General features: G+C 39.2%; 1 protein-coding gene across 2 annotated transcripts in view; it reads right to left on the bottom strand.

Annotated features, from left to right (window-relative positions):
- Window positions 1-415: 415 nt before the first annotated feature.
- The window catches only part of TUBGCP3 (tubulin gamma complex component 3), a 52296-nt gene continuing 27064 nt past the window's right edge, over window positions 416-25647 (bottom strand). For both annotated transcript variants that reach the window (XM_035114915.2, XM_035114916.2), the window contains 12 exons: window positions 24183-24349; window positions 21543-21653; window positions 19817-19925; window positions 17565-17754; window positions 14909-15044; window positions 13344-13412; window positions 11013-11148; window positions 4062-4150; window positions 3772-3903; window positions 2903-3043; window positions 2139-2255; window positions 416-1553 (listed from right to left, as the gene is read on the bottom strand). In XM_035114915.2, the coding sequence (XP_034970806.1) occupies window positions 1395-1553; window positions 2139-2255; window positions 2903-3043; window positions 3772-3903; window positions 4062-4150; window positions 11013-11148; window positions 13344-13412; window positions 14909-15044; window positions 17565-17754; window positions 19817-19925; window positions 21543-21653; window positions 24183-24349 (1556 nt within the window). In that variant the 3' untranslated portion in view covers window positions 416-1394. The remainder of the gene's footprint in view (window positions 1554-2138; window positions 2256-2902; window positions 3044-3771; window positions 3904-4061; window positions 4151-11012; window positions 11149-13343; window positions 13413-14908; window positions 15045-17564; window positions 17755-19816; window positions 19926-21542; window positions 21654-24182; window positions 24350-25647) is intronic.

Here is a 25647-nt window from a genome sequence, read left to right on the forward strand (position 1 = left end):
TTGCACACCCGAATACTAAGGGACCAGGAAGCTATTGCAGAGGGTTTAGCTTTTAGCTTTTTCCACTTTCTAAAAAATCTTTACTGGGAAACAAACAAAAAAACCCCACACCCCAAGCACCTGGTAAGAGACATTACAATATACTCTTGGCTCCACAACCTATGCAACTGAAGTAACAACTTACAGAGCTTTCAGAATCAACTCAAGATCTGTGACACTGGAGCCAGCAATCTCCATCTCTGAGACACAGTGCAAGTGTGTTTTAGTCAAGTGGGTGCTGTCCATTCCCACCTCGGAGCCTGGCAGGATGAAGGGGAAAAGGAAACATCTGTAGTAAGCTGGTCTCAGTCATTTCATAATGTACACTTGACATTCTGCATGGGTATTGAGACAAGCTAAAGAAAAGGCGGCCCTATAATTCAGTATTAATTTTATTAAATCAGGCACTTTGTCAGTTAGAAGAAACAGAAAAAAGTTTGAAAGATAATTGTGTTTATTTTCTAAGCGTTTACCTGTGAATATAACAAATGGATAATTGAATGATGATATATAGTGCCTTTTTTTTACAAAAATGTTTCCCCCTAACATCTGGACAGCAATATATAAATATTTACAATGGAAAAATAGGCAAGGAAAGAGAAATAAGTAGTCTTCATTATCCAAATTAATTTCTAATACATCAGATTTGAACACAAAATACTTCATTCACATCTATTCAATATTTACATGTTTCATTACTGGAGAGCACTGAGGTTTTAACTTCATTTCTTCTATTTGTTGTGTTGGACTTCTGTTATGTCTCTAATATTTGTTTCTGTAAAGCAGTTAAAAAATTTCTGGAAAAATAAATCAGTTTTGAAAATGTTGAAAACATTAATGTGTGTAATTTTAAGTGACTAATTTTTTCCCCACACAGTCAATACACCACAACACTGAAAAAGAAATAAGATAGACTTCTGGCCAGATTCTTAAACTGGCAGGTTTTAAAATAAAAGTGGTTTCTAAACTGAAATGGAAAATTACAGCCCTGGCTTAGTGTAAAAGGAAACAAGTGTGTTTCTGCATGTGGATAAAATGTCCTGATGGCAAATATCAATGATGGTGGAATGTGCTTTAAAAGCCACAAACAAAATATAGTTGGTTGATTAATGGACTACCAAAGCAAAAATGCAACAGTTTAAACCCATTTAGTAATCTCAACCATTAAATATAAAAAAATAAGCCATGTTGCTTTCTGAACAAGTGTTGCACAATCACATGACTGAAAACAGGTTGCTTGCGATAATGACAAACACCTATTGCATGCCATTTGGTTTTAGTATGCCAAGTTGACTGCCACAACCAACAACGGGTTACACATCCGTGATCCTGGTTTACATTCATTGCAGGGAGATTTATATATGTGAATTACGCCGCCCTCTAGTACCCAAAGAAACCCTAAGCCTGGGCTCCCTAGCTTTATAATGTTCATTGAAATCCAATCTAAAGCTAAGAAATCGAAGACTTTCATCAGAACTGGTGGTCAGTAATACCAAGAACTGCTGCACAATGCCCTGAAAGAAAGAAAAACAAAGAAATTAGGCATTCATAGGAAGTCACACAAATGAATGTGTGTAATGGAATATAGGTGTGAATCATGTCACCATTCCATAGCAATCCTTGAAAATTCCACTATATATAACAAGTAGAAACTGATCCACTGCAAGAGATGGCCAGCTCCTGCAATGCCCCATTCTTATAAAAGCAGGTGGAAAGTTAGTGAATTTCCTGTCTTGAGTTTTGATGGGGCGGCTTTTAACAAAGCGAATCCATGAAAATTATTCTAGCGAGAATGCTTCGTAAAAATGTTGTCTACCTACAGTGGCAATGGTCAGCATAAACACGGACTCTGGAGTGCAATTATTTATGTAGGCACTTTTATGTCTGGGACAACTTCTATGTACTCGGTTCTTTGTATCTATTGAAGCCAAATGTCACATTCCCTAATGTAATCATAACATAACTTTTATTGTTATTGCCTTCTTCTAAATCCTGGACAGGCTTGCGTTCTGCATTAAAACAGTGTGCACTTTAAACCAGAAAACAGATACCAGCTATCAGTACGTTAATATTTTTAAAATTCCTCTTTTAAAAAATACCTGATAGAAATGGGTAAGTAGTCGCAGCTGTGAACAGATTTTTGGTATTGAATCTTGAAATTCTTTAATCCTTTTAGTCTCCTCTTCCTCTTCTGAAGCTTTTACTCCCCATTCACCCTTAACAATATACATTGTAAAAAGAAAGAAAGAAAGAAAAAATGAGAAATTATCAGGTACACATCAATCTGACGCCACACGCTAATTTTTGTTTTATTAAGAGGAAGTGCCTTAAATTTAGTTGGTGATCTCTTACGGTTATAAGCCAAGAAGTTAAGACTAAGTTGGCAATGTGATTGTACTGGACTATGTATTTTAAATGTTTGAAAATAATGCCAATAAAGGTTTTGATTGATTGATTGAAGAAGTTAAGACAGAAGAAACTTCTTACAAACAATACATACCAAGGATGAAAAAGAATTCAATTTGTGTTTTAATGGGGGGGGGGGCGATTAAGGTTTGAGCTTCCGCCCCATTGTCCATTGCAGCTTCTAGGCTACCCCAATCTGGGTTAAATGTATTATGTAATCTAGGCATGCTTTCTTAGAAGCCCCATTGAGCATAGTGCAACTTGCTTTTGATTAACATGCACACACTTGCTTTTCATATTAATACTTTATGCAAATACCTATTTGCTCAGTCTTTCAAAGAAAAGGAGGGGATATTAGAAGGATTATTTTTTGGTATTGAATTGGTATTGGACATAAGCAGCCTGTTGTGTTCACATCGTTCTTGTGCTTAAAATGCCACTGAAAAGTCCTTTGTACCTCAAGTTCTCTCTCTCTCTTTCTTTCTTCAAACTGCAGCCGTAACTGTAACTCCTCCAAGGCAACGCGGTACATGGCATCTTGGGCATTTTGAAACTCTAGAATCTGATCAAAGACGGCTCGAAGCTGGTTGAGCAGCATCTACAAAAAAAGTTGCAAAAGAAAGACAAAACCTTTAAAAATGAAATGTTCAAAGAAAAGCTAAGATTTGCTAGCCTATAAGAAACTGCTGGGGGCGCGGGTGGCGCTGTGGGTTAAATCACAGAGCCTAGGGCTTGCCGATCAGAAGGTCGGCGGTTTGAATCCCCACGATGGGGTGAGCTCCCATTGCTCGGTCCCAGCTCCTGCCAAGCTAGCAGTTCGAAAGCACGTCAAAGTGCAAGTAGATAAATAGGTACCGCTAAAGCGGGAAGGTAAACGGCATTTCCATGTGCTGCTCTGGTTCGCCAGAAGCGGCTTTGTCATGCTGGCCATGTGACCCGGAAGCTGTACGCCGACTCCCTCGGCCAATAACGCGAGATGAGTGCCGCAACCCCAGAATCGGTCACAACTGGACTAATGGTCAGGAGTCCCTTTACCTTTACTTTAAGAAATTGCTGAAAGATTGTTATATTTAATATCCCCTCCTAGAGCAAAGGCATTCATGGAAAAAATGATATCAGTATGGAGGTTCTCCCAGAACATCCCTTAAAGGATTAAATTTACCAGGGCTGTAATCCTAAACTTTTTTTTGCTTGCAATGAAGACCTACTAAATGCAGCGGAATTCATCTCCTAGTAAACTCCATTTTGTGTTGCCAGAAATACTCTCGAAAGCATAATTACAGAAATAATGTTTACATTATATATAAATAGGTAAATGAGACTTACTCTTGAGTCAGTGTCCAGCAAACAGCGAGATATAATTGTTTCTAAGAAAACTTCATGAGCCGCAATGATGTGATCCAAGTCTTGAGCCTGCTGAACTTTGTTCCATAGTTCATCCCATGAACATTCAAGCACCTTTGGAACAAAACATCCAGCAACGAGATTCACTTTGTTTTAGAGACTGTTTAAATAGCAACTGCTCTATACCTCTGTGACATAACTAAGCTCATGTCAGTAAGAACATTCTTCCAACTTCAAACAAACAAACAACAAAATGGATGGTTAAAGGGTACCTCAAATGTAATGTAATACTGCATTTGATGAATGAAATGGACCATTTCTGATGCCAGAACGTGACACTGATGCAGCACCCCAGAAAGTTCTGTAAGAAATTCAAAGAATATGTATATTAAAACTCAGAATGGAAATGTTCATCTAGCCATATTTTTTTAAACACACACACACACACACACCCCTGGAATACAACAGCAACCTGCACCCATCTTTGAAAGGAGTAAGACATATATAAATTGATAACAGGTTCTCAAAGAAAGGAGACTGTATATGTGGACTATCGTCATTTTAATCTCAGTATATTTACAAGTTAAGCATTTTCCAGAGGTGTAGCTGCTATAGCCTCTGCCTGCAATAAATACACCCCCCATATTAACAGAAAAATATAATGCAGGATCAAACAAGAAAATGAAATTAATAGTATAGGTTGACAAAACTCTGGAGATCTGGTACAAAACAAGATTTGTAATAGAAAGGAATTAGAACGTGGAACAGATTAGATAGGTAAAAGACCTTTGTGGCTGGGAAACAAAGTCTGCTTTGCACTGCTGTAATAGGTGGCAATCCACTAGCAAAGGAGCCTGAACAGAGCTCTTATGAGAAGGTTAATTTTTCTCAGCAACATATATAAAACATCAGATGCCTAAGCCCCCACTCTGGCTTGCCACAAGAGATTTGGAAGGACAAACCAGGAGCTTTCAAGATACAAGATTACTTAGGAAAATATTTAACTAATGGTACAGTGAGTATAAGTGTTAATAATACAGTGAGTATAAGTGTTAATAAACTGAGTCCCTCATAGATGAAATTGTGTGCTGGAGAAGGAATGCGTGACCTGGCAGAGCAGATGAAAATATTCCATATACAGTATGATTACGCATTATACAAAAATATCTCGTTTGTTCCAAAATGTCTCAAAAGCTCAGAGGCAAACTGGAATTCTCTCTCAACATTTTGGTTGAGGCACATCAGCACTACCCAATTTTGTCTTGCATTATAGGAGCAAACTGCATCAGAATGAATGAAGCAAACCAATGACTATACCAAAATGACAAAGATCTACATGGAGCAAAATTGCCAAGATTATACAGAGCAAAAATTACATAAGAAAGAATAACCTGCAGCTATCTGTGAAAAATCCCCCCCCCCAGCTTCTGGCCAAAAACATCCAGAAAATATATGGAATTTGAACGCAATCGGTCAAGCGGTTTCGGAGAAAAGTGGAAAGCCCCAAATATGGACCCTTTACAGTTTTATATATAGAGATGAAGAGCAATAAAAAGTCTTTTCCCTAGAATATTCATACTGGATATTTCCTAATAATTTAGAAAATGTCTAGAGCAAAGAATTCCTGGTTAACAGAGAAATTGTAATAATAGGAGGCTAGAATATCCTAGGCAGGTATAAATTATCCCTATTCCAAACTCAGTTCAGGAGTGTCTGGAAGGGGATACTGCTGGATGAGGATTGGGTCCCAGATCACATGACCACAAGGTTTGGAATAGGTTCACATCTCTCCTTCCCCCACTCTTTTTGAGACTTACATCACTGGCTGAACCAGGGTAAAGGCCTTAATACCAGTGTATGTATGGCTCAGCTGAGGTGAAGAACATATAGCCCAGCATAGCCCATGGGAAACTCCCAAATCTGCTGAACTCAAACTCTCTCACACCCATGAAATTTGTGTTTGGATCGTGTTGTCAAGAACTCTAAACTAGGGATATAATCTTAATATAGGAGTTAGAGCCATTAAACACAACAAGGCTTACTTCTGAGTTAACATGCTTAGGATCAGTCTGCATGCTTTGAACTGCAAACAGTAACTGTCAAAATAGTGACTACAGCTATTGGGAAAATCAACTAGGTGATACCAAGGTGAAGGTTACAGCAACAACAGCCTATGAGAAATCATGAATTGCGGTCAACAAGGATTCCTGGAAAAGCCGCAGAAAAGGAAGTATCACACAGATTGCATAATTCTGAACTGAAGCTCAGTTATGATGGATCTTCATCATTTTTCTTATACTAAAGCCTTTGCCTGTTTTTTTTTCTTGGTCCAACTCTCTTCTAAAAGGTGCTGTGGAACCAGAATGTCTATTTAGGTGAATTCCAAGAATAATGTTCTGAAAAACAATCACAATGAGTTACTTCAGTTCGAACATGAATCCCTACTTACTGTATGCCTCTCCTTTATATACCTTAGCACTTAACTTCTCATTCCGTCTTGTTTGTTAAAAAGGCGAATAAAATATGGAAGTGCCTTTCTCTTTAATCAACAGCAGACATTCTTACCCAAGGCCACTAATAACTCCATGGTTATACAGAGGTTTTCATGCATGACCCAGGCCAATATTCTAACTCACCCTGCTGCGAATTAACATAGATATGTGACTATCATATAATGGGAGTCTTGCCTGGTGGTTTCCTTTCCAGTGGCTATTTATGTTCATCATTGGAAGATAAGAGCTTGCCTTTCCAGTGCATGATCCTCAGCGATTACAACTCTCTTTTGGGAGAGAGTCACTAAAATGCTTAGGCCAAACTTTGTGGGGAAAGGAGATAAGGCATTGTCAGTCAAGGGTACTCAAGTGTGGAACAAGCTTCAAGAGGAGATAAGGCCATGCCAAAGCTTCCCTGTTTGCACAGCATGCTACGAAACCCACCTGTGTGCCACAACCTACCTGTGACATAGAAAGGCCAAACCATTCTTTACTGTGTTTGATATTCCTGTGCTCTCAGATAACATGTATGTAAAATTTGCAGCGCATATGGGAAAGAGAGAAACAGCCACAAAACCCAGAAGGAAGGAATTGTATGTGGACTCAAGTGTGCAAGACAAACAACCAGTAGCAGCACCAAGTAGTGAGTGTAAAAGCACGTTCAGCTCCAAGGTTTATTTCTATTCTTCAGTGGGGTTTCATGACCTCCTCTTCGTCTTATGCTAAAGATCCCACTTAAAGAGCAATACTGCCTAAAAAGTGAACACTGCAGATTAAAAAAAAAACCCACATTACAGATAAAACAAGGACAATGATAAAAGTTGCAACTTTTAACTGGTAAAAACATTTCTCCATTACTGATTTTGGAGAGCTAACTGTTCACTAAATGGATTGTTTTAGCTTTCCAAATGCCTGGCTGGGAATCACCTTCTTGGCTGCTAACAATAGAAATTCTAGCAATTTTCAGCGACTCTTAAGGGGTTTACGTTCCCTGTATGCACAAAGAAGTTTACATGAGAAGAGTTAAGGACTTGTGTTTTGATATATTCTCCAATTAATTTAGGGTTGCATCCCATGAGTCTGTCAAGTGAGGGCAGCCGCATTACATGTATAAATACCTTTTCCTTTGCAGTAAATTTGCTGCAAATAAAACTTTTCACTGGGGCTGGGTATTATTCTCTCATTTTAAATAAACCCTCCCAACAGGACATTAGATGCATTTTCTCATCCTAGCAGAAACATTTCACCTAGACCCCTGTCCTCCAAAAAAACTATCTGTACCTGCTCTGCTTTGTAGCCCAAGTTTATATAACAAAGTTTGTATTCTCTGTAGCCAAGTTTATATAACAACTGATGCAACCAGGAGTCCGTAGAACTCCTAACTCATGATTGCCATATAATAACTCTCTGTAAAATCTCTAGAGGTTTGAGTCTTAACAGATCACTGGTTGATAATGGTTTATTATTTGCAAAACTACAGGAGTGTGTAACACAGGAGCCTTTAGCTCACATATCATTCTAGTTAACAATTCATTGGAATTATCCAGAACAACCAACATCTAGAATGCCCTTCTTTTTGTCATGTTTCAATATGTTTACCTGCTAGATTTTATTTTTTTACTGCACAATCTATCTAGATGTTTGTCCCACTGAGTTCAACAGGGCTTACTCCCAGAAAGGTGGGTAGAGAATTTCAGCCTAGGAAGACGGGAGGAAGGGAAGGAGGGAGGTAATTCTAGGTGAAAATTTGGACTTCCATTTTTCCACACTTGCACTGTCCAGAAAGTGACTAGAGGCTAAATATGCTATTTTATATACCTGTGTCTGTCATAACAAACATTCCAGGTTTCCTCAGAAATTTTTGCTCTCTATACTTGAACAATTTATTTTTTAGTTTGTACTCACTTTAAAGTCAAAGTTATCCCTCAGGTGGGCTGCGTCATACTACAGGCATGCATTCTGGATTGCTAACATTCTTCGCTTTGTATCAACTGAATTCTTTTTCCTAGACATAACATGTGAAAATCTTTGCCTAAAGAGTCATGCACGATTCAAAACCTTGCATGATTTTCAGCAGCTGCAGTTGATAACAAATGCTAGTTTTACCAGGTCTCCACTGCATATTCAATTCTGGCAGTCACTCACAAAGAACTTTCCATCTCCCTGGTTTGATTCTTATTTATATATTAATTAAAACATTTGTATACCAACCTACTGGAAATCCAAAGTGACTAACAATGCCCAGAAAACAAACAAACCCAGAACGTGATGTGCATAAAATCCCATTCACAAAAGCAAGGAAATGCATATAATTCTATGCCAAAGCAGGGCTTAACCCATTTAGTCTAAAGACTAATTCAGTTTAGTATCACAAATGGCAATACACACATCAGTACTCTGCAAGCCTGGAGTTCTGGAGCTGAGAAAGGCACTGGTCAATAAAGAACGGTAATGCTCTATTGCCCCCTCAAGGCTATTTCAAAAATTTCATCATCCTTATTAAACCTGCAGAACTTCTTCTTGTTTTTTAAAAAATCTTAGTAAACAGACTTCCCCACTGAAACTCTTTCATTATAGAAAATATACTCACTACATAATAATATTTTCCAGTCACACAACACTGCTACAGCCCACGAACGCATACTGCTCAGCAGCAGCCTCAAAAACAAAACAGAGAGTACAGCCAAGCTAAGAGAGAAGAAGGGGAAGAAATGAGCCAATGGCTTTGAAAATAAGCAACAACTCTTTCAGCTACCCCTGGCCCACTGAACTAGACATGGGCACCTGGCCACATAGACCAGGGAGTATTTGCAGATATTCAGGAGCAGTGTCCTTTTGCCCCTGGCCACATAAAACTTTTGATCCACCAACCACAGCCATGAGCAAACAACTAGGTAGTTTGCTTTCCTAATTTATTGGAAAGGTGGACTGAAAAGCATTCTGAGTTATATGTAGGTCATTAATCTCATTTATTGAAGCCTTTCAGCTAGAACAGAGGTTCTCAAATTGTGAGCTCCATTCAGGTAGTCTATTCAAAGGTTCCAGAAGAATCGGGAATATCTGTAACTAACCCTGCTCTTGATTTAATTTTTCTTGATAATGGATACGAGTGTCTTGACCACAGCTGGATTTACCCAACAGGCTAACAAGGCCCTGAACTAGGGACTCATATTTTTATGCTATATTGGTGCAATCTACTAATTTTGCTGTAAAACTGATCAATTAAAAGGCAAGGCTGTGGTCATTAAAATTACGTATGGGTTTTGATCTGTAGGAAAAGGTTAGAAGGGTCCACTGAGTCCTAAACAATATTGAAAAGCTCAGGGGCTGGGGGAAAGCTTGAACATTTCTGATCATATTGAGAAGACCCACTAAGAAAACCAGAGAGCTATCTAACCACAATCACAACAACAATTATATACAGCAATGCAGTAAGTAGAATATTTTAAGCATCCAATGGTGCAGCAGACTAGATGGCTATCCTCATATTGCGTTAAGGAAAAGGAGCTCAGATATGTTCATGATCAAGGTGAAATTTGAATTCAGAACTTTTTTACTCAGGTCGCAATCCTAAAACACACATTAAGTAGGAAATAGCACCATGAAATACAATGTGATTTACTTCTGAGTAAACACGCATAGGATTGTGTGGCCCTATACACCCTACTGCACTAGCTGCTCTCAGTCTACAGAGGAAATGAAGTCAAATTAGAAGTCAGTAATAGAATAAAAGACACAAGTTTGTTTGCCTCAATACCCCACCAAACATTTGTGGGCCATTTCAACATTCCATTGTGCCAAGCATATGTTTTTCAGCACCACCAACTGCACATTGGCCACGATTCCCCAGCTTACCTGACACCTTGCTGCCTACTGCATATACCTATGGGATATGTACAATGGCAAATGGGTGGTTGCTGCATTAACATTATGCTTTCCACGTAATATATTATGTATGTCCATGTAATAAACTTTAGGGTTGTGCACTGGATTTGGACAAATCCCAAATCCTGAGCTGAAGAAAGAAGCCTCAGAGGAATTTTAGGTGTATCGAAGGAAAAAGTGGAATCTGTATGGGGCAGCACAAGTTGAAGTGGCCGATGCTGAAGTGCTTTTTGGAACAATGGCAATCCAGATGACAAAAGAATTCTGAAAATGTCTGCTAAAAGCTAAAGCAATGTCTCTAATCTAACCACATAAGGAATGATGCTAGGATGGAGTGATGGGAAAAGGGAGAGCAAATATGAGAGTGGGCAGAGGGCAGAGAGTGACCTCTCTTGTGACCCACATGTCAAGCATGTTATCAGAGGGAAACTCGACCCAGAAAGCGAATCCCATTTTGTTCTCTCCCCCCCTGCCTATTTATTTATTTACCAAAAGCAATATACTTACTCAAATGAAGACCTCCGAGCAGTTTACAAAGAACATAAGTGGATTACAAAGAACCACCAACTTTTTAGGTGCCTAGAACAAAAGCCCCTACCCTATTTGTGTGCAATCTGGCAGTTTTATTACCAGGATCACAAAAAACAGTGGAAATTTATTGTTAACTTAAAACAAACCACCCTAAAAAAAATAACATCTGCCCTTGCAGGAAAACTTCTGAAATTTGGAGAGACTTCAGCAGCACAAATAAATTTGTCTCTCATACAAAGCAACCTATAAAGGAGGTTTGGTCTGAAAACAATTGTTTGTGTAATTTTGCCGTAATAGGGTTGGTTAGTCCCTTACCTGGCATATTTTTCAGAAGCTTTGCATTACACATATGTCCTTTCCATATGTCTGTGAGAATATATTCCATCCGTTTTGCCCTCCACAAGAAGTTGAACACCCTCAGATAGTGGCTCATGCACTCACGGGTGAATACCTGCAAATATGATCAACACAGAGATTTAAAGTGTGTTAAGTACCTTTAATACTGCTGCTTTACTTGCTTCCAGTGTCTCTGGATAGCTTCACAGAGCAACCAACTGACACTTGAGGTAGAGTTAAGAGATTGACAACAAGATTTAAGCGAGGCCCAGTCCATCAAAAGTCATGGGAAGTCCATACTGGCATACAAGGACTTCTGCGTGAGCCAATGTGACAGAGGTAGAAAAAAAGTGTTCCATATATAAAGTCCCATATTCAGTCTCTAATATTACTAGTTAAGTTATCTGTGCAGCATCTAGAGCCGGTGTGGTGTGGTGTGGTGGTAAGAGCGTTAGACTAGGACCTGAGAGATGAAGCTTCGAATCCACCACTCAGCCATGAAGCTCTCTGAGTGACCTTAGGCCAGTTACCTAACCTACCTACACCAGGTTGATGTGAGCATAAAGTGGGGATATGGAGAACCTTGTATGCCACTTTGAGCTTCTTGGAGGAAAGGTGAGATTAAAATATAAAAATAGAAGAAGAAATGCTTCTGTTTGCACAATATCAACCCAACTCTGCCTACACATGTTAGGAGTCTACGTGCATAGGGGACTGTGCAAACACAGACAATGGGTACACAGACAGACCACACCTGCTGCCATTGTCCTTAGACTCACACAGGGCAGACATTGTATGACAGCCCCATGTCTCATTCCAACCAGATGGAGAGAAGGTGAGGAAGAGATCCATTAAATCTCTCCCCTCCTTGTCTAGAGATAATTCGAGTTTAAAAACTGAACCTGACCATGGGGTTACTGACGGGAGAATATGGCAGGTGGTTGAGATGCAGCTGTCGGGATCAAGCTCAAGTACAACTAGATCCTCCTTTTGCTTGATCCTCGCTGCCCTAAAACAGCAATGCGTTAAAAAAATCCTGAAATGCAACACTCCTCCTTGTGAATGTCACTGCCTCATCTACGATATCTTTTCCCTCTGAAAACACAGGAAATTAAAAAGAAAGGACATGTTAAAATTAGGGAGGTATTTCAGATCTGATCAACTGGGCATTGAATTAATTTTGGAACAGAAAGAAAGAACCACTAGATTTCCTCCCCTCATCTGACTACACAGGAGAACCTAGGAGCTACGCAGCACCAAGGATCAAGGGCACATCGCATGATCCTAACTGGCACAAACTCTTATGAATTGAAACCTAGTGTTCGGAATTTTCTTAATGACTTACCAAAAATGCATGGAAAATTATGGCTGAGAGTATAACTTGCCCAGGACTAATCAGTCAGTCCATGGCTAAGGTTACAAGGAGGCCCAAAATTCCAACTACAAGTCTACATTCTATTTACAGGTTCAAATTCTATTGTTTATATAGTTGCATTAAAGCTTGCTATTTTATATACAACAGCTTTACGGGTGTTTGGAATGCCTTCCACCACATTTTTCTTCTCTACCAAAGATGGATTGCTGTTGTTGTGTTTTTTATAAAGATATCAAACAGTTAACAATATCCTAAATATAAAGAAATTGGTTACACAGCCCTGCAACTACTTACAATCTGCAGAGGAAAATCAGAACATGAAAAAATGGATTAACAAATTAGGAAAGTGAGATATTATCTTCCTTTCAGTAAACTATACATACCTTGCTGGTCAAACTCTCACTTCTGACACCTTGTTCAGAAAGCAATGCTATTCTTTAGATATAGTAAAAGCATTCTGAACAATGGTGCTGCTATTTTCTCATCTGTTTTAATGAATACTACACATCAGATTTTATTTAAAGAGTACAAATAGGTTCCCCTAAAATACATCTCACAGTTCTTGCAAATTATCCCAAATTAGTTGCTACAGTTTCAGAATAATGGATGAAAATGAAAATCCATTTATTAAGTACTTTCTAAAAATCTCCGACAGAACAAATGAATTATTTATTTCAAATAATGAAAGTCTTAAAATGTAGCATTTTAACACTCATTAATAATTTAGGAAAATTGAGAGTTTGGCTGTACTCTTAATACAATGGGTACATCCAAGATACCAAGCAGTCTCTTTAATCATGCATTGCTAAAAGTACAAAGGCTATTTTAGTAACAAAGTATTTAAGTGAAGTAAGTGGGGGTGGGGGTGGAGGTGAAAATTGACAAACTGAAATAGATATAGAACTAGAAATATAGAAATATAGATATATCCTTACTGTTGCAATCGGTCCGTCAACATGATAGTCTAAGCTGAAAACATCCCAACCAGTATCACCAGGAGACACCTTAAAAATATATATCAGCATTTAACCAAATCATATACATTGTTATTTAGCTGTTTTCCAATAGTTATTTAGCTATTAGGAATGACCCTCTTTTACTTTACTCAATCAAAAATGGATGGGAGGGATTCCCTCCCTCCCATACTTTCTTATTGGGCTCAGGATGCAAGTCTGAAATTGGGAGATACCATGTTTATCAGCACACAGGGTATGGGAGGTCCCACAGAAACCCTTTCTAGGTACAGTGGTACCTCGGTTTACGAACTTAATCTGTTCCGGAAGTCTGTTCTTAAACCGAAACTGTTCTTAAACTGAGGTGCGCTTTCCCTAATGAGGCCTCCCGCTGTCAGTGCCCTTCCACCGTTCAGATTCTGTTCTAAGACCGGGGTAAAGTTTTCAAACCAGGACACTATCTCCGGTTTTGCGGAGTTTGTAAACCGAAAACAGTAGTTCATAAACAGGGCTGTTCTTACACCGAGGTACCACTGTGTTGTCATTGTATATCCAGGTCAGCAGGGAGAAGCACACATAAACATGAGAGAACCATGTCCTCCCTAGTACTAAGTGGGATAGTACAACACCTCAGCACATCCTTATAAAAGGACTCCATCAGGGTAAGTTCAATGGCACTATAACCACAATCTAGAGTTAAGCACACTTCTGACCCCTGAAATAAGTTGGCATAGGTATGCTGAACCTATATTGATCAGCAGACATTCCACCTGGCTATAGATGGAAAGAGATGAGAGTGAAAGGCCTCTCCATCAGTTTTAACGAAAGAGAGGCTACATCCAACTGCCATCAGCAGCTATTCCATCAGGCTATGGGCAAGGGACAGACCGGGAACGGCAGGGCCTCTTCATCTGCTTTCTTAATGAGCAATGCCTGACTCCTTCTCTTCCTGAAATCTTTCCATTCTACCTAGTCATTTACAAGAACTCTGTAACAAAGATAAAGTGCCTGAGTTTGCTTTTTCCCTTCCCCAACACATACCCCTTTCCTTTTGTGTCATGTCTTTTAGATTGTAAGCCCGAGGACAGGAGCAGTCTTATCACAGACATTTGTAAGCAGTTCTGGGAGCCTTTTTCGGTTGAAGAGCAGGGTTTTAAAAAATGATTTAAAATAAAATAAAACTGGACTGTAGCCTTAATTTTTATAAACACACATAGCTATAAGGGTAATCTATCTATAACTGACAAAAGAGCGCACTGATACCATTGTAAACTGCGCAGAAAGCCTTGCATTGTGGAGCGGCACTCAAATGCCAGAAACAAAACAAACAAAATAAATAAATAAAGAAGCAAAGCCCCTTTTCAGAGAAATAATAGTTAAGAACTACACTGATAGATGAGAAAATCAGATTTTGCATGCAAGACAAGACAATGCTATTTTCCAATGCTGACCTCAGATGCCATTTTAGCAATTAATTTTTTTAAAAAAAAACCAATATTCTCGTAAAATGCTAAAGTGGTTTTGTTGTTGTTGTTGTTTTAAAGTACCTCCAAAAGTCTGACATCCAATCGTTTGAGGATCTCAGGGTTATCAAACTGTGCATTTGTTGCCCTGACAGCTGTTTCCAAGATTCCTGTCAGATTATGCTGATACAAAGTGGTAGCTGGTCTCGCAAGCTCTGGCCTAAAATAATAATAAAAGGAGATAAATGGAAAGATAGATACACAATTTACATAATAGCCCAGTTGTCATCTAGCTGCAGGCGCAATGGACTAACTATGCAATATTTTTTGAGCCCACACAATAGTGAACAGATTATCCTTTCCAAACAGTGAGCTATCAAATATTTTGTGTGTGTGTGTGTGTGTGTAATTACGGGTATTTAAGCTGAGGATTTCCACACACACAAATGACCCTGCACAATATACCTGTACTCCTATGAGCCAGGGACCAGTAGGACACTTCAGCTACAACTGCACACCCCTTAGCAACCTTCTCAAACAGAGTCAATTCACACAACTTTTCAGAGCATTGGCAGCTGCTCAGTGCTGGAGCATCTGCCTTGTCAGATTCAATCCTCAGCATTCCCTGTAGGGATGGGAATGCCCCATCTCAGAAACCCTAGAGAGACATTGCCAGTCCGTGTAGGCAACACTGAGCTAGATGGACACGTGGTCTGACATGGTATATAAAGCATCTCCCTAAGTCATATGTTCCTATGCTTTTCAGATTCAGAAGAGGTGGGTTATTAGACTTGCGAGCAACTCTGGAGGACTCCTTACCAGGCTACAATGTCACAACTCATTCAACTCAGTAGTACAGTGGTACCTTGGTAGTCGAACGGCTTGGCTCCCGAATGCTGTAAACCCAGAAGTGAGTGTTCCGGTTTGCTAACGTTTTTCAGAAGCCGAACATCTGACACGGCTTCCATGGCCTCCAAATGAGTGCAGGAAGTTCCTGCAGCCAATCAGAAGCCGCGCCTTGGTTTTTGAATGGTTTCGGGAGTCAAACGGACTCCCGGAACGGATTAAATTGGAGAACCAACGTACCACTGTACTCAAGTACATCTTGGTTTTTCTATTCAGTAATATCCTTTTGGATAGGAGGCAACCAATTTTATTTTATTTTATTTTTAAAAAAATAGTTTTCTTATTTAAAGAACTTCCCATAATCAAGCTGACAGGGGTTTTGTGCAAATTCTGTTAAACTAGGGGTGGGGAGAGGTTAAGCTTGAGGGAGCATTGATAGGAAAGTGGCTTTAGTTACAGAACGACTGCCTCTGTCTGCATATTTGAGAAACAACCACTGTTTAGACCAAAAACTGCAGTAACAATGTCAAGATTTGGTCAACAACCCTAAGTTCTAAAAGCATTTTAAAAGAATAATAAAATGAAAGCAGAATCTCTCCAAATTCTAACAAGCAACTTGGGCGTTTCAGTTTAAATTCTACCACCAAAGAAAATGGAGGGTTCTAAGCTAATGTTCTCGATAAACTTGAAACAGTAAATTTAAAATTCCACGTCAAAAGATATTTCTTTGCACTAAAACATGCCCCCTTCGCTGCTTGATGCACCAAAGCGTACTGATTTCACGTCTCATCATTATGCTGCTGCACTTTAGTGTAGAGATGCTACATCAATTCAGCTCTTGGACAAACAGACATCTCTTTGATGTCTGGCAAGTAAATGGACTCTTTTGTAATGAAAAATCAGCATTATGGTGGGGAAAAGGAATGCGATGACATGCAGGAAGCCTGCCTTTATACTTTAAAAACCGCATCCTAAGGGAAAGCCCAATATGCTTTTAAAAAATACTGGCACCAAGGGAGGCAGATGTGGGGGTTTGACGTTAAGTACAGGATCTAAGTTTAAAAGCTGTAGATTTAAGTGCACATTTAAGATGAATATATTTTGATACGTTCATCAAAGGTCAGTCTTCACTTTCTGCTGATCAGAATGTTATTCAGTGGCAGTGGCTACTGAATAGTTAAAGCTCAAGCGAATCTGAATTTAGGTCCCTAGTATTTCTAGATTAGCCTATAGGTGGAATGAGACAAAGAGAACTGGAAAAGCTGGAGGTTGGGGGTTGTACGGTAATGCAAAGTACCAACTTTAAGTTATAAGTCTATGGTTTCGCTACTGTTTCTCCAGAACAGTGGGCGCAACCCATTACCTCTCCCATTACAAATAGGGCAGCACACACAAAATAGGATATGATACCCACTGGTAGTCTTGAGCCCTGCCCTTCATCGGCCTTAGCCTATTCTACAGATAAACTGTGCAATGGAACTTCCCCAACCTCTCCCCCATGCACCCTCAAACCCTAACAGCCCAGAGAAGATTTGGGGGTGCAGGAAGAGGAGAGGGAGGGGAAGTCCCATTGGAATGGCTCTTCCACCATTTATTTGTGGAAGAGCAGTGTTTTTCAACATCTGCCAATTCTGTTCCACTTAGAACCTGAAAGAACCAAATATTACCCAATATAAAACTAAAGCATTGCTTTGTTAATACTATATACTGAACCTAAAGCAGCATAACACAACACTGAACATATTAATAGAAGCAATAAAGTGCATTTGTATTTTAATCATAAGTTTTATTGTTGGACCAGAGGCTTAACAAAACCCTATTTTGGATTTCAATCAATCTTCTCTTCCAGTACAAACATTTAAATTCAATAACATTACAATCCACATTCACTTACTTAAGCAAGTCCATTAAGTGCCTGATAAAATCTCCTTGACCGAGAAGTAAGTAGCGCCTCATGGCCTGCATGTGCTCCAGTAAATTGTACTTTTTATTGAGAACATCTAGCAAGTATTTGCTAGTCTCAAAATATGCAGCATCTATTTTTCCCTGAAATGCGTTTTCCAAATCCGTGAACATTTCAGCAGCTGTTACAAGAAGAAGAAAATGGTCACCAAGACTGCAGATATGTACTCTTTTAATATACCAGTATATTTTTATTAAATGCGAGTAGTGTACAATTACTAAATTTCACCTCTGAAAACACGTAATTGACTTGTGTTTCTACACATTAGTCCAGCAATACCATGGCTTGCTAGGGAATGGGAAGGGATAGGATACACCTGAATTTTATAGGGTCCTAAATGCAGACTTTTCAGAATGTGTTATCTTCTGAAATAAAATATTCTACCAACACAAAAGCTACAGTAACTACTTCATATTCTTAAACTGTAAGAAACATTTTAGAGATAGCAATACTAGTGCACTCTACTCAGATCATGCCCACCCAGCTCTTCCCTTTGCCAAGCTGGAAGGAAACAAACCACAGCAGTGGTTTAGCATTACATGCAAACCAGCACTCATGGTTTGCTTCTCTTCAAACAAACCATAGGAGGAAGCCAAGAACAAAGAGATGGACTAGATGTGCAGCATAATCTAGTCACCAGTAAGTGCCACTGTGCTCAAAGGGGTTTGCTTCCAGGTAAGTTTACAAAAGATTGCAGCCTAAGAAGGTGACCACAACAAAGCAAAATCAATCATTATCTTTGTGAAAAACATTACTCTCTTTTTTCAAGCTCTCTTTTAAAAGCTACTAAATTAATGTAATTAAGGCTAGAAAACGTCCACCTAATGGAATATTAGGATCTATGCACTCTCAATTCATTATACCGGTATAACTCACTATTTCTTAAAGCTAGCCCAAGCAGATGTAGATGCGAAAGAGCAGGTTTCATTTGACCACATGGAACTGCACATCTCCATCTGGAGCCATTTGTCACAAGCAGCAAAGCATGACTACAGTTGAACTGAGGCAATAGTTATTACCTGTGCCATCCTATACCAGTCTACAGAAAAGCCCCATTGATTTCAGTGGGACTTACTTCAGGTGAGGGTGTAGATTGCAGCTTAAATTGGTAAAAATGTAAACACAAAATTATTATTTTCTTTAAAAAAAACCTACAGGCACTGCAAAGGAAAGCTGAAGGAATGTTGCAAGAGCAACATTTCTAAAATACATGATTCATTTTAAAAAATGCTTATATCCTTCATCAAGTACTGAAGATGTTTATCAGACAAATAAAAATTCTATTCTTAGCAGCTTATCTCAAAGACTTTCTTGAACTAACAAGCAATGTCTGAACAAAAAGAGCTATCTACCACTACACCAGAACATTATAAATCATGTGGCTGCATTTAGAAGCAAGGTATAATCAAAGTATGGACACAAAGTTCTGCCCAAGTAGTGCTTATCAAATGCCACATTTCTTATAAGCATACCCTAAAATGCTTTAGTGCAAGTTAAACAATTAAATGTAAATAAGAAGTTAGAAATGAAGGAAGAGATTTGAGGAGATTTACAAAAAGCAAGTTACAAGTTCTTCCTAGTACATGGTATATTTTTCAAATGCCACTTGGTGGAATCAACATCAAACTGAATTGCCCAGTAGTAGTAATCACATGATCAACTTAAAATGGTAACAGTCACAATACAATGGGGAAGTTGTCATTTGTACTAACAACTTCATATGCCCACATGGAATCACCCTACATGTAGATGTACAATACCAGAAGTGCAAAAAACAGCTCCCCCTCAATGGTGGTACGATGCAATACTGGGGTTTTACAAACAGGTATCACTCTTTCTCCCATAAGGGCTGCACTTCCTACACACATCCTACAATTATTCAAGGGTTGTCATCCAAGTTGGCAGGAATACTAAAGGTTCTTTCACAGATACCATGTAGACTGCAAAGATAGTGTTTACTCAATGCATTCGTCAAAGATCTCACCCCACAAAGCCCCCATATTTGAACTTCGTATAGTTTCAGGGAGAGATTATTTGCAAAATCAACAAGGTCAGAAACAAGGTTAATGTGGTTCTTCTAGAGTGCACCTTGATGTTCAGTGATATGTACAAACAAAGCAGGTATTCTGTTATATGACACTCAGAGTGCATAATGATAAAATACTCTTATTCTAATTTCATACCATCTTTTGGAGATTCTGCAGATTTGGCCACAGCTATCATCTTTGATGATGGACTTTGGTCATGACAAACCTGATGCAAGAAGTTTATGGATTTTCCTATTAGGAGAACCTAAATATAAATGTAAGGCATCTTCAGAAGTTATTCTTTAAAGCTTTTATAAAGAGAAACAGCACACTTTCAGCAAGTATATTTCACTTACTAAGTCAGCATAAATAAATAGCACACTATTTTTATTTCTCAACTGTCCTTCATCAAAAGATTCAAGGACAGTTTCCTAAAATTCACACAATGTATAAATACAATTTATACCCAACAAATAAACATAATGCAAACTTTCAAAAAAGTGAATTGAAAACCTGAAAGGGGGGGGGGGGCTTAAAAGCAGAAGAGGACAAAAATCACCTGAATCTAGAATGCCTGAGCAAGCTGAAAAGCTTGTCCTGCTGGCGTCCGACCTCCTTCTTTGAGGAGGGCATTCCAAAGTTAAGGCACCATTGCAGAAAAGGTTCCTCTTTTGTGGAAGTGCAATATGCCTTTAATGATGAAGATACTTGGTGCATGGCCACTGCAGGAGATCTTAAGCCACAGAGAGGCTAATATGGGAAGAGGTGCTGTTTCAGGTATATGGGTTCCAAGCCAGTTAGGGCTGTTCCAAGATAAGCACCAGCACCTTAAAACTTAGCTCAAAAGTGAACAAGCAGCCAGTGCAGATCTCTCAAGATAGGAATAAACATGAACAACTCTGGTTGCACTCATCAATATTCTGGCAGCTGAGTTCTGCATGTCATCTTTAGGGACAACCCCGCGTATTATGGTAATCCAGCTGGGAGGTTCGTGGGATCACCATGGCTAGGCTATCCCTGCTTGCTTTCACCAGCAAGTTAAAACAAAACAAAACTGAGGCAGATATTTTTAAAAAAATCAAATTCAAAAGAACTGCCGTGCATTCCCAACTGTGTTTTCTAGACTGAGAGATATATTTGAAATATTCTGACGGAAATCACAGGTGAGAAGAAGCACCTATCATATAGGCCCACTAGTGTTAAAAGCAGCCATGAAGGATGCCCACAGCAAAGTCAGCAACAGTCAGAAGCATTCAGCTCAGTTTAGGGGTTGGTTTCTTGCCAACACAGAGATCATTAGGATGATCTGATAATTTACCATAAGAAGTGATACATGAGTGCGAGTCCTGTGAAGACTTGCTCCCAGCCTTGCAGGATTTTTTCCACCTGGCCTAGGAGGGTGGGGCCCTGACTGACTCCAGCTACAAAAGCTGAGGCTGCTGAAGAGACTTTTGGGCTCCTTTATAGTTTAGCTGGTTTTGTTGTGGAGGTGTGTTGTTGTTATTATTTATATTAATTTTTTGTATCTTTATTTTGGATCTTCTTATGGTTTATGTGGAAATAGTTCGATTTAATTCTGTACTTCCTGATGTTTTATTCATTGTTACAATTACTTTTGTCATGTCTATATGTAATTTTTTATACGTTGCAAGCCACCGTGATCATGGTTTTTAACTTTGGAAAGGCAGTACAGTATACAAATAACATGATTGACTGAGCTAAGAAATGTCTATTTTTATGAATTCTGATTCACTGTGCCCCTGTCTGGAGCCATACTTATGTCTAAAGTACAAAGAATGCTCCCCTCTGTACTTGTATGTCTGTTATTAATAGCTGAAAAAGCCAATTCAGAAATAAGGGGGAAAGTCCTTTTCCTTCATACCTTTCTTGAGTGATCCATTGTAATAAAAGAAGGAATCATGGACTTCCGCAATGTGTATTTGTCGTGCCACAACCGATCTGTTTTCACTGTGGGATCTGAAGCTACAAAGAACTGTGAACACAAAATTTAAAAATACTTTTTAATATTTTTTTTAAAAAAGCGTAAGTGTTATGTATACATTTTAAGGCAGAGAATCAGAGAGGCATCACTTAGGTAGAGACAGAAACCTTCCTTTTTGAAAGCTATCAGGAATAGTATCAGCTGGGATGTTATGTGCATAACGTATAAAGCACCACCAGCTGTTTGTTCTAATATGTACAATTAAAAGTGAACCACAGCATAGACAATAACCAGTCTTTTAAGACCCACCAAGAAAATTCACCTAAACCACCTGCTAGCTATAAGCTACTAATGCACTTTTAAATAATGTGTAAGTTTCACTGCACCCCACTGTTTCAGGTCAGCAGCATTTTGATACTGAAACACATGGATCTGAAATGTAGGGTGGATAAAGTGTCTCAGAGTTGTTTACTGAAAGTGGCATATGCTAAAATCATTTAGCAATGCAATACAGTGCAATCTGAACCAAAATACATTAGTCACGTAAGAATGGCACACCAACTAACCAACTAACAACACTTCCAATACAGCTCATTATATAATGCCATCTGCATGAGACCCTTCAGTCAAATAAATGTGCTATTTCCTTGTTCAGCTGTTACGTTCCAGGTGCAAACAAGGTATGGATGGAGGCAGTGGGGAAGAGAACAGGGGTAGATTCATTCAAAAGTGCCCTAGAAACCAGATGTAAAACTTGAAAACATGCCAACTATGCTAGAAAACAATATTAATGCATTAATATAAAAAAGCAGATATAACATGCATTTTAAAAAAATTAAATAAATCAGCTTCTTAAATTTATTACCATAGTCCCCTTTGGCAACTGGCATAGAGCTTTAATTGGAGTATTAATGAGAAAAATATAATTTCAAAATCCATCAGACAATTCAATCATCTTTGGGAGTTATAAAAGCCCTCATTTTATAACCAGGGCAAAGTAACATGCAATTAATGTATTTAGAAAACATCTAGTAAAAAATACAAAGAGAGAGAAGAGCATTTTATAATTAATCCCGTGAAAACGAGATCTTGGGAAGGGTGAAGGAAACCAAGGTCAGAACATAATTGCAATATAATTATTTTATTGATTCACTGTACCCATTCAAGGTTCTTTGAGTTTTGTTATTATATCTTGTATAGAAAGGAGTGCAGGAGAAATGGGAAATCATGGTACAATCTAACTGATGAACAAATGCCAAGGCCTTCCAACCAACAGATAAAAAGGGTGATTTTCTTACGGGGAAATTAAGAGCTTGTTTACAAAGGCAATCAGTATCCCAGAGGGTAAGTGCTAGGATATGATGGAGGGAAACCCACACATTCATATGCCCCGTTGTAATTAACCTCTCTTTTTTCTAAAGGCCCTATATGACAAGCTTATTGTAGGGGTCGTGTTCACTAGAATATAGTCACTACTGCAGAGTTTATTGGGGCTTTCACCCAGGGGATTTATACAACTCATGGAAGTTTATTTTGTTGATAAAAGTTCCAAAGAAGTTTATATTGTAAAAACTGATCTCACTGATACAAGAAAAAGCAGTACAGAGTAAAATGAGCATCTAAGTCTAGTCTGGCCTGGACATAAACTGAAGTCACATCTCAAATCTATCGCTGGCTCTTCTTTACCAGATTTATATGGGACTAAATGCTTCAGCCCAAAGCAATGACATGTGACTTATTACACTGCACTGCTACTAGTCAGCTGGTATATTCAATCCTAACTACTTATTTGCTACTTCACCAAAGATTTAACACCAGGCCATTAAGAAACGCTGGCATAGTTAAGAACGAAACAAAATACAAGTTATACCTGTGATATGTTACCACTGGTAAGGTAAGATAAGGTAAGGTAAGGTAAGGTACCCCTGGATGGTTCAGTCCAGTCAAAGGCAACTGTGGGGTTGCAGTGCACATCTCACTTTTCAGGCCACGGAAGTTGGCATTTGTCTGCAGACAGCTTTCCGGGTCATGTGGCCAGCATGACTAAACTGCTACTGGTGCACGGAACACCGTGACGAGTGCCAGAGTGCATGGAAATGCTGTTTACCTTCCCGCTGCAGCAGTACCTATTTATCTACTTGCACTGGTGTGCTTTCAAACTGTTGGCAGAAGCTGGGACAGAGCAATGGGAGCTCACTCCATTGTGCAGATTCGAACCGCCAACCTTCTGATTAGCAAGCCCAAGAGATTCTGTGGTTTAGACCAGTGCCACCTGCATCCCTTTGTTACCACTGGACTGTTGTTTTGCAAGCACAAAGAACTAGACACACCAAACTAACCCCATGCTTCCTTGGATTCTGGCCACAGTGTCTAAACTGAAGTAATGCGAAAGTTCTTCACATGCAACTTCTATTTCCAGTATAAATGCCAACTTTTTCTGCCTAGTCATGTCTCCTCTTAATTTTCTACAGTGTAGATTCAGTCCCACAATTGTGAAAGAAGTGTTTCAGTGGCTTAGTCTTACCCAAAATGGGAAACGGAAAGCAGACCTCATGTTATTAAACAGTTTACAGAACTTACTTCATGGTAGGTGTCCTCCAATTCCCCATCATAAATCCAACGATAAAGGAAATTCAAGACAGGATGTGACACAAGGCCAAGAATATGCTGCACCAGGGATCTCATGTAGGGGTCACCTGTTTTACTGTAGGCATGAACAGCTGATGCAAGTTCACCACCTTTTCTTCCTGGAGAAACATGACACACAAGAGGAAAATTTAAACATACATTTTCACCTCCCTGGAAAACTGATGCTACATCTGCAGCTTTGTCATACACCAAATTTCATTACAAAGCAGCTATCTGGCGTTTGAAGAACATTCTTCAAAGGCAGAGACAAATTTACCATTGTGCCTACATAATATTCCTTTTGCGAGAGTTCAGAGAAGTTGGAAGAGCACCAAAATTGTGAAGAGATTGCCATAGCTACAAGTAAAAATAGCGCACAGAGCACAAGAAGCAGAGTACTAATGTCTACTTCATTAGAGCATTCTTTAGAGCGGGAAATGCTTCATAATTATTTAATCCACATGGGAAGACAGGGAATGGAAATGCAGCTCTTTGGTTCCTCTAGAGAGCTTCTGGACTGAGTGAGAAAGTGGATCTGATAGCCACTGGCCAGGGCGTTCCCCCCCCCCCCAAGAGCAGTGGTAGGAAACATGTGACCCTCGGGATGTTGTTGGACTCCAATTCCCATCACCTCTGACCCGTAACTGTGCTGGTTGGGACTGATGGGAGTTGTAATTCCCCAACAGTTGGGAGGGCCACAAGTTCCCCACCTGTGTTGCAGAATGAAAATATGCCGCCCGCCTCCATACTTTAATAAGGGGTCAAAGAAGCAACTAGAGTGCCTCTCCCTACCTTCAACTATCCTGACAGACAGGGAGAAAAAAAATAGCATGCTGGCATCTTCCCCATCATAAAGAGGTTGCTATGTTGGCAAGTTTATCACCTGGATCTCTGGGAAGAGCAGGCTGCAAGCAAAAACGCATATACCGTACTTTTCCGTGTATAAGATTAGTTCCCTCCCCTAAAAATAACGTCAAAAATGGGGGGGCGTCTTATACACAGATATATCTCCCCCCCCCCCATTTTCTTAAAGCTGAGTCTCCAAAAATAGGGGGCATCTTATACATGGGGGCGCCTTATAGATAGAATACAAAAAAAGGAAAAAGGAAATGGAAACTAAATACACTTTTTTAAAAATTTTGAGAGGAATCTGCATCTTGTGAGGTTAAGTGAGAATAGCTTCTGTATCGTGCTAAACAATCTTTCCTTGGGCCAGTGGACAAGTAACACTCCCGAGGCCTTAACTATGGTTAACAGGAGATCACAGGAACACGCGCTGCCTTCAACAGCTGTAGTTGTTTGTCAGAGGAATGGGGTTATGGCATCGTACCTGGTAGCCAGAAGCTTGGCATTCTATTTCTCAGGATGGCAGGGAAAGGTAAGGTGAACCAAGACTTCAGTACTTATAGACCTTGCC

This window comes from Zootoca vivipara, chromosome 4 (assembly GCF_963506605.1).
Source record: "Zootoca vivipara chromosome 4, rZooViv1.1, whole genome shotgun sequence".
Taxonomy (NCBI): Eukaryota; Metazoa; Chordata; class Lepidosauria; order Squamata; family Lacertidae; genus Zootoca; species Zootoca vivipara.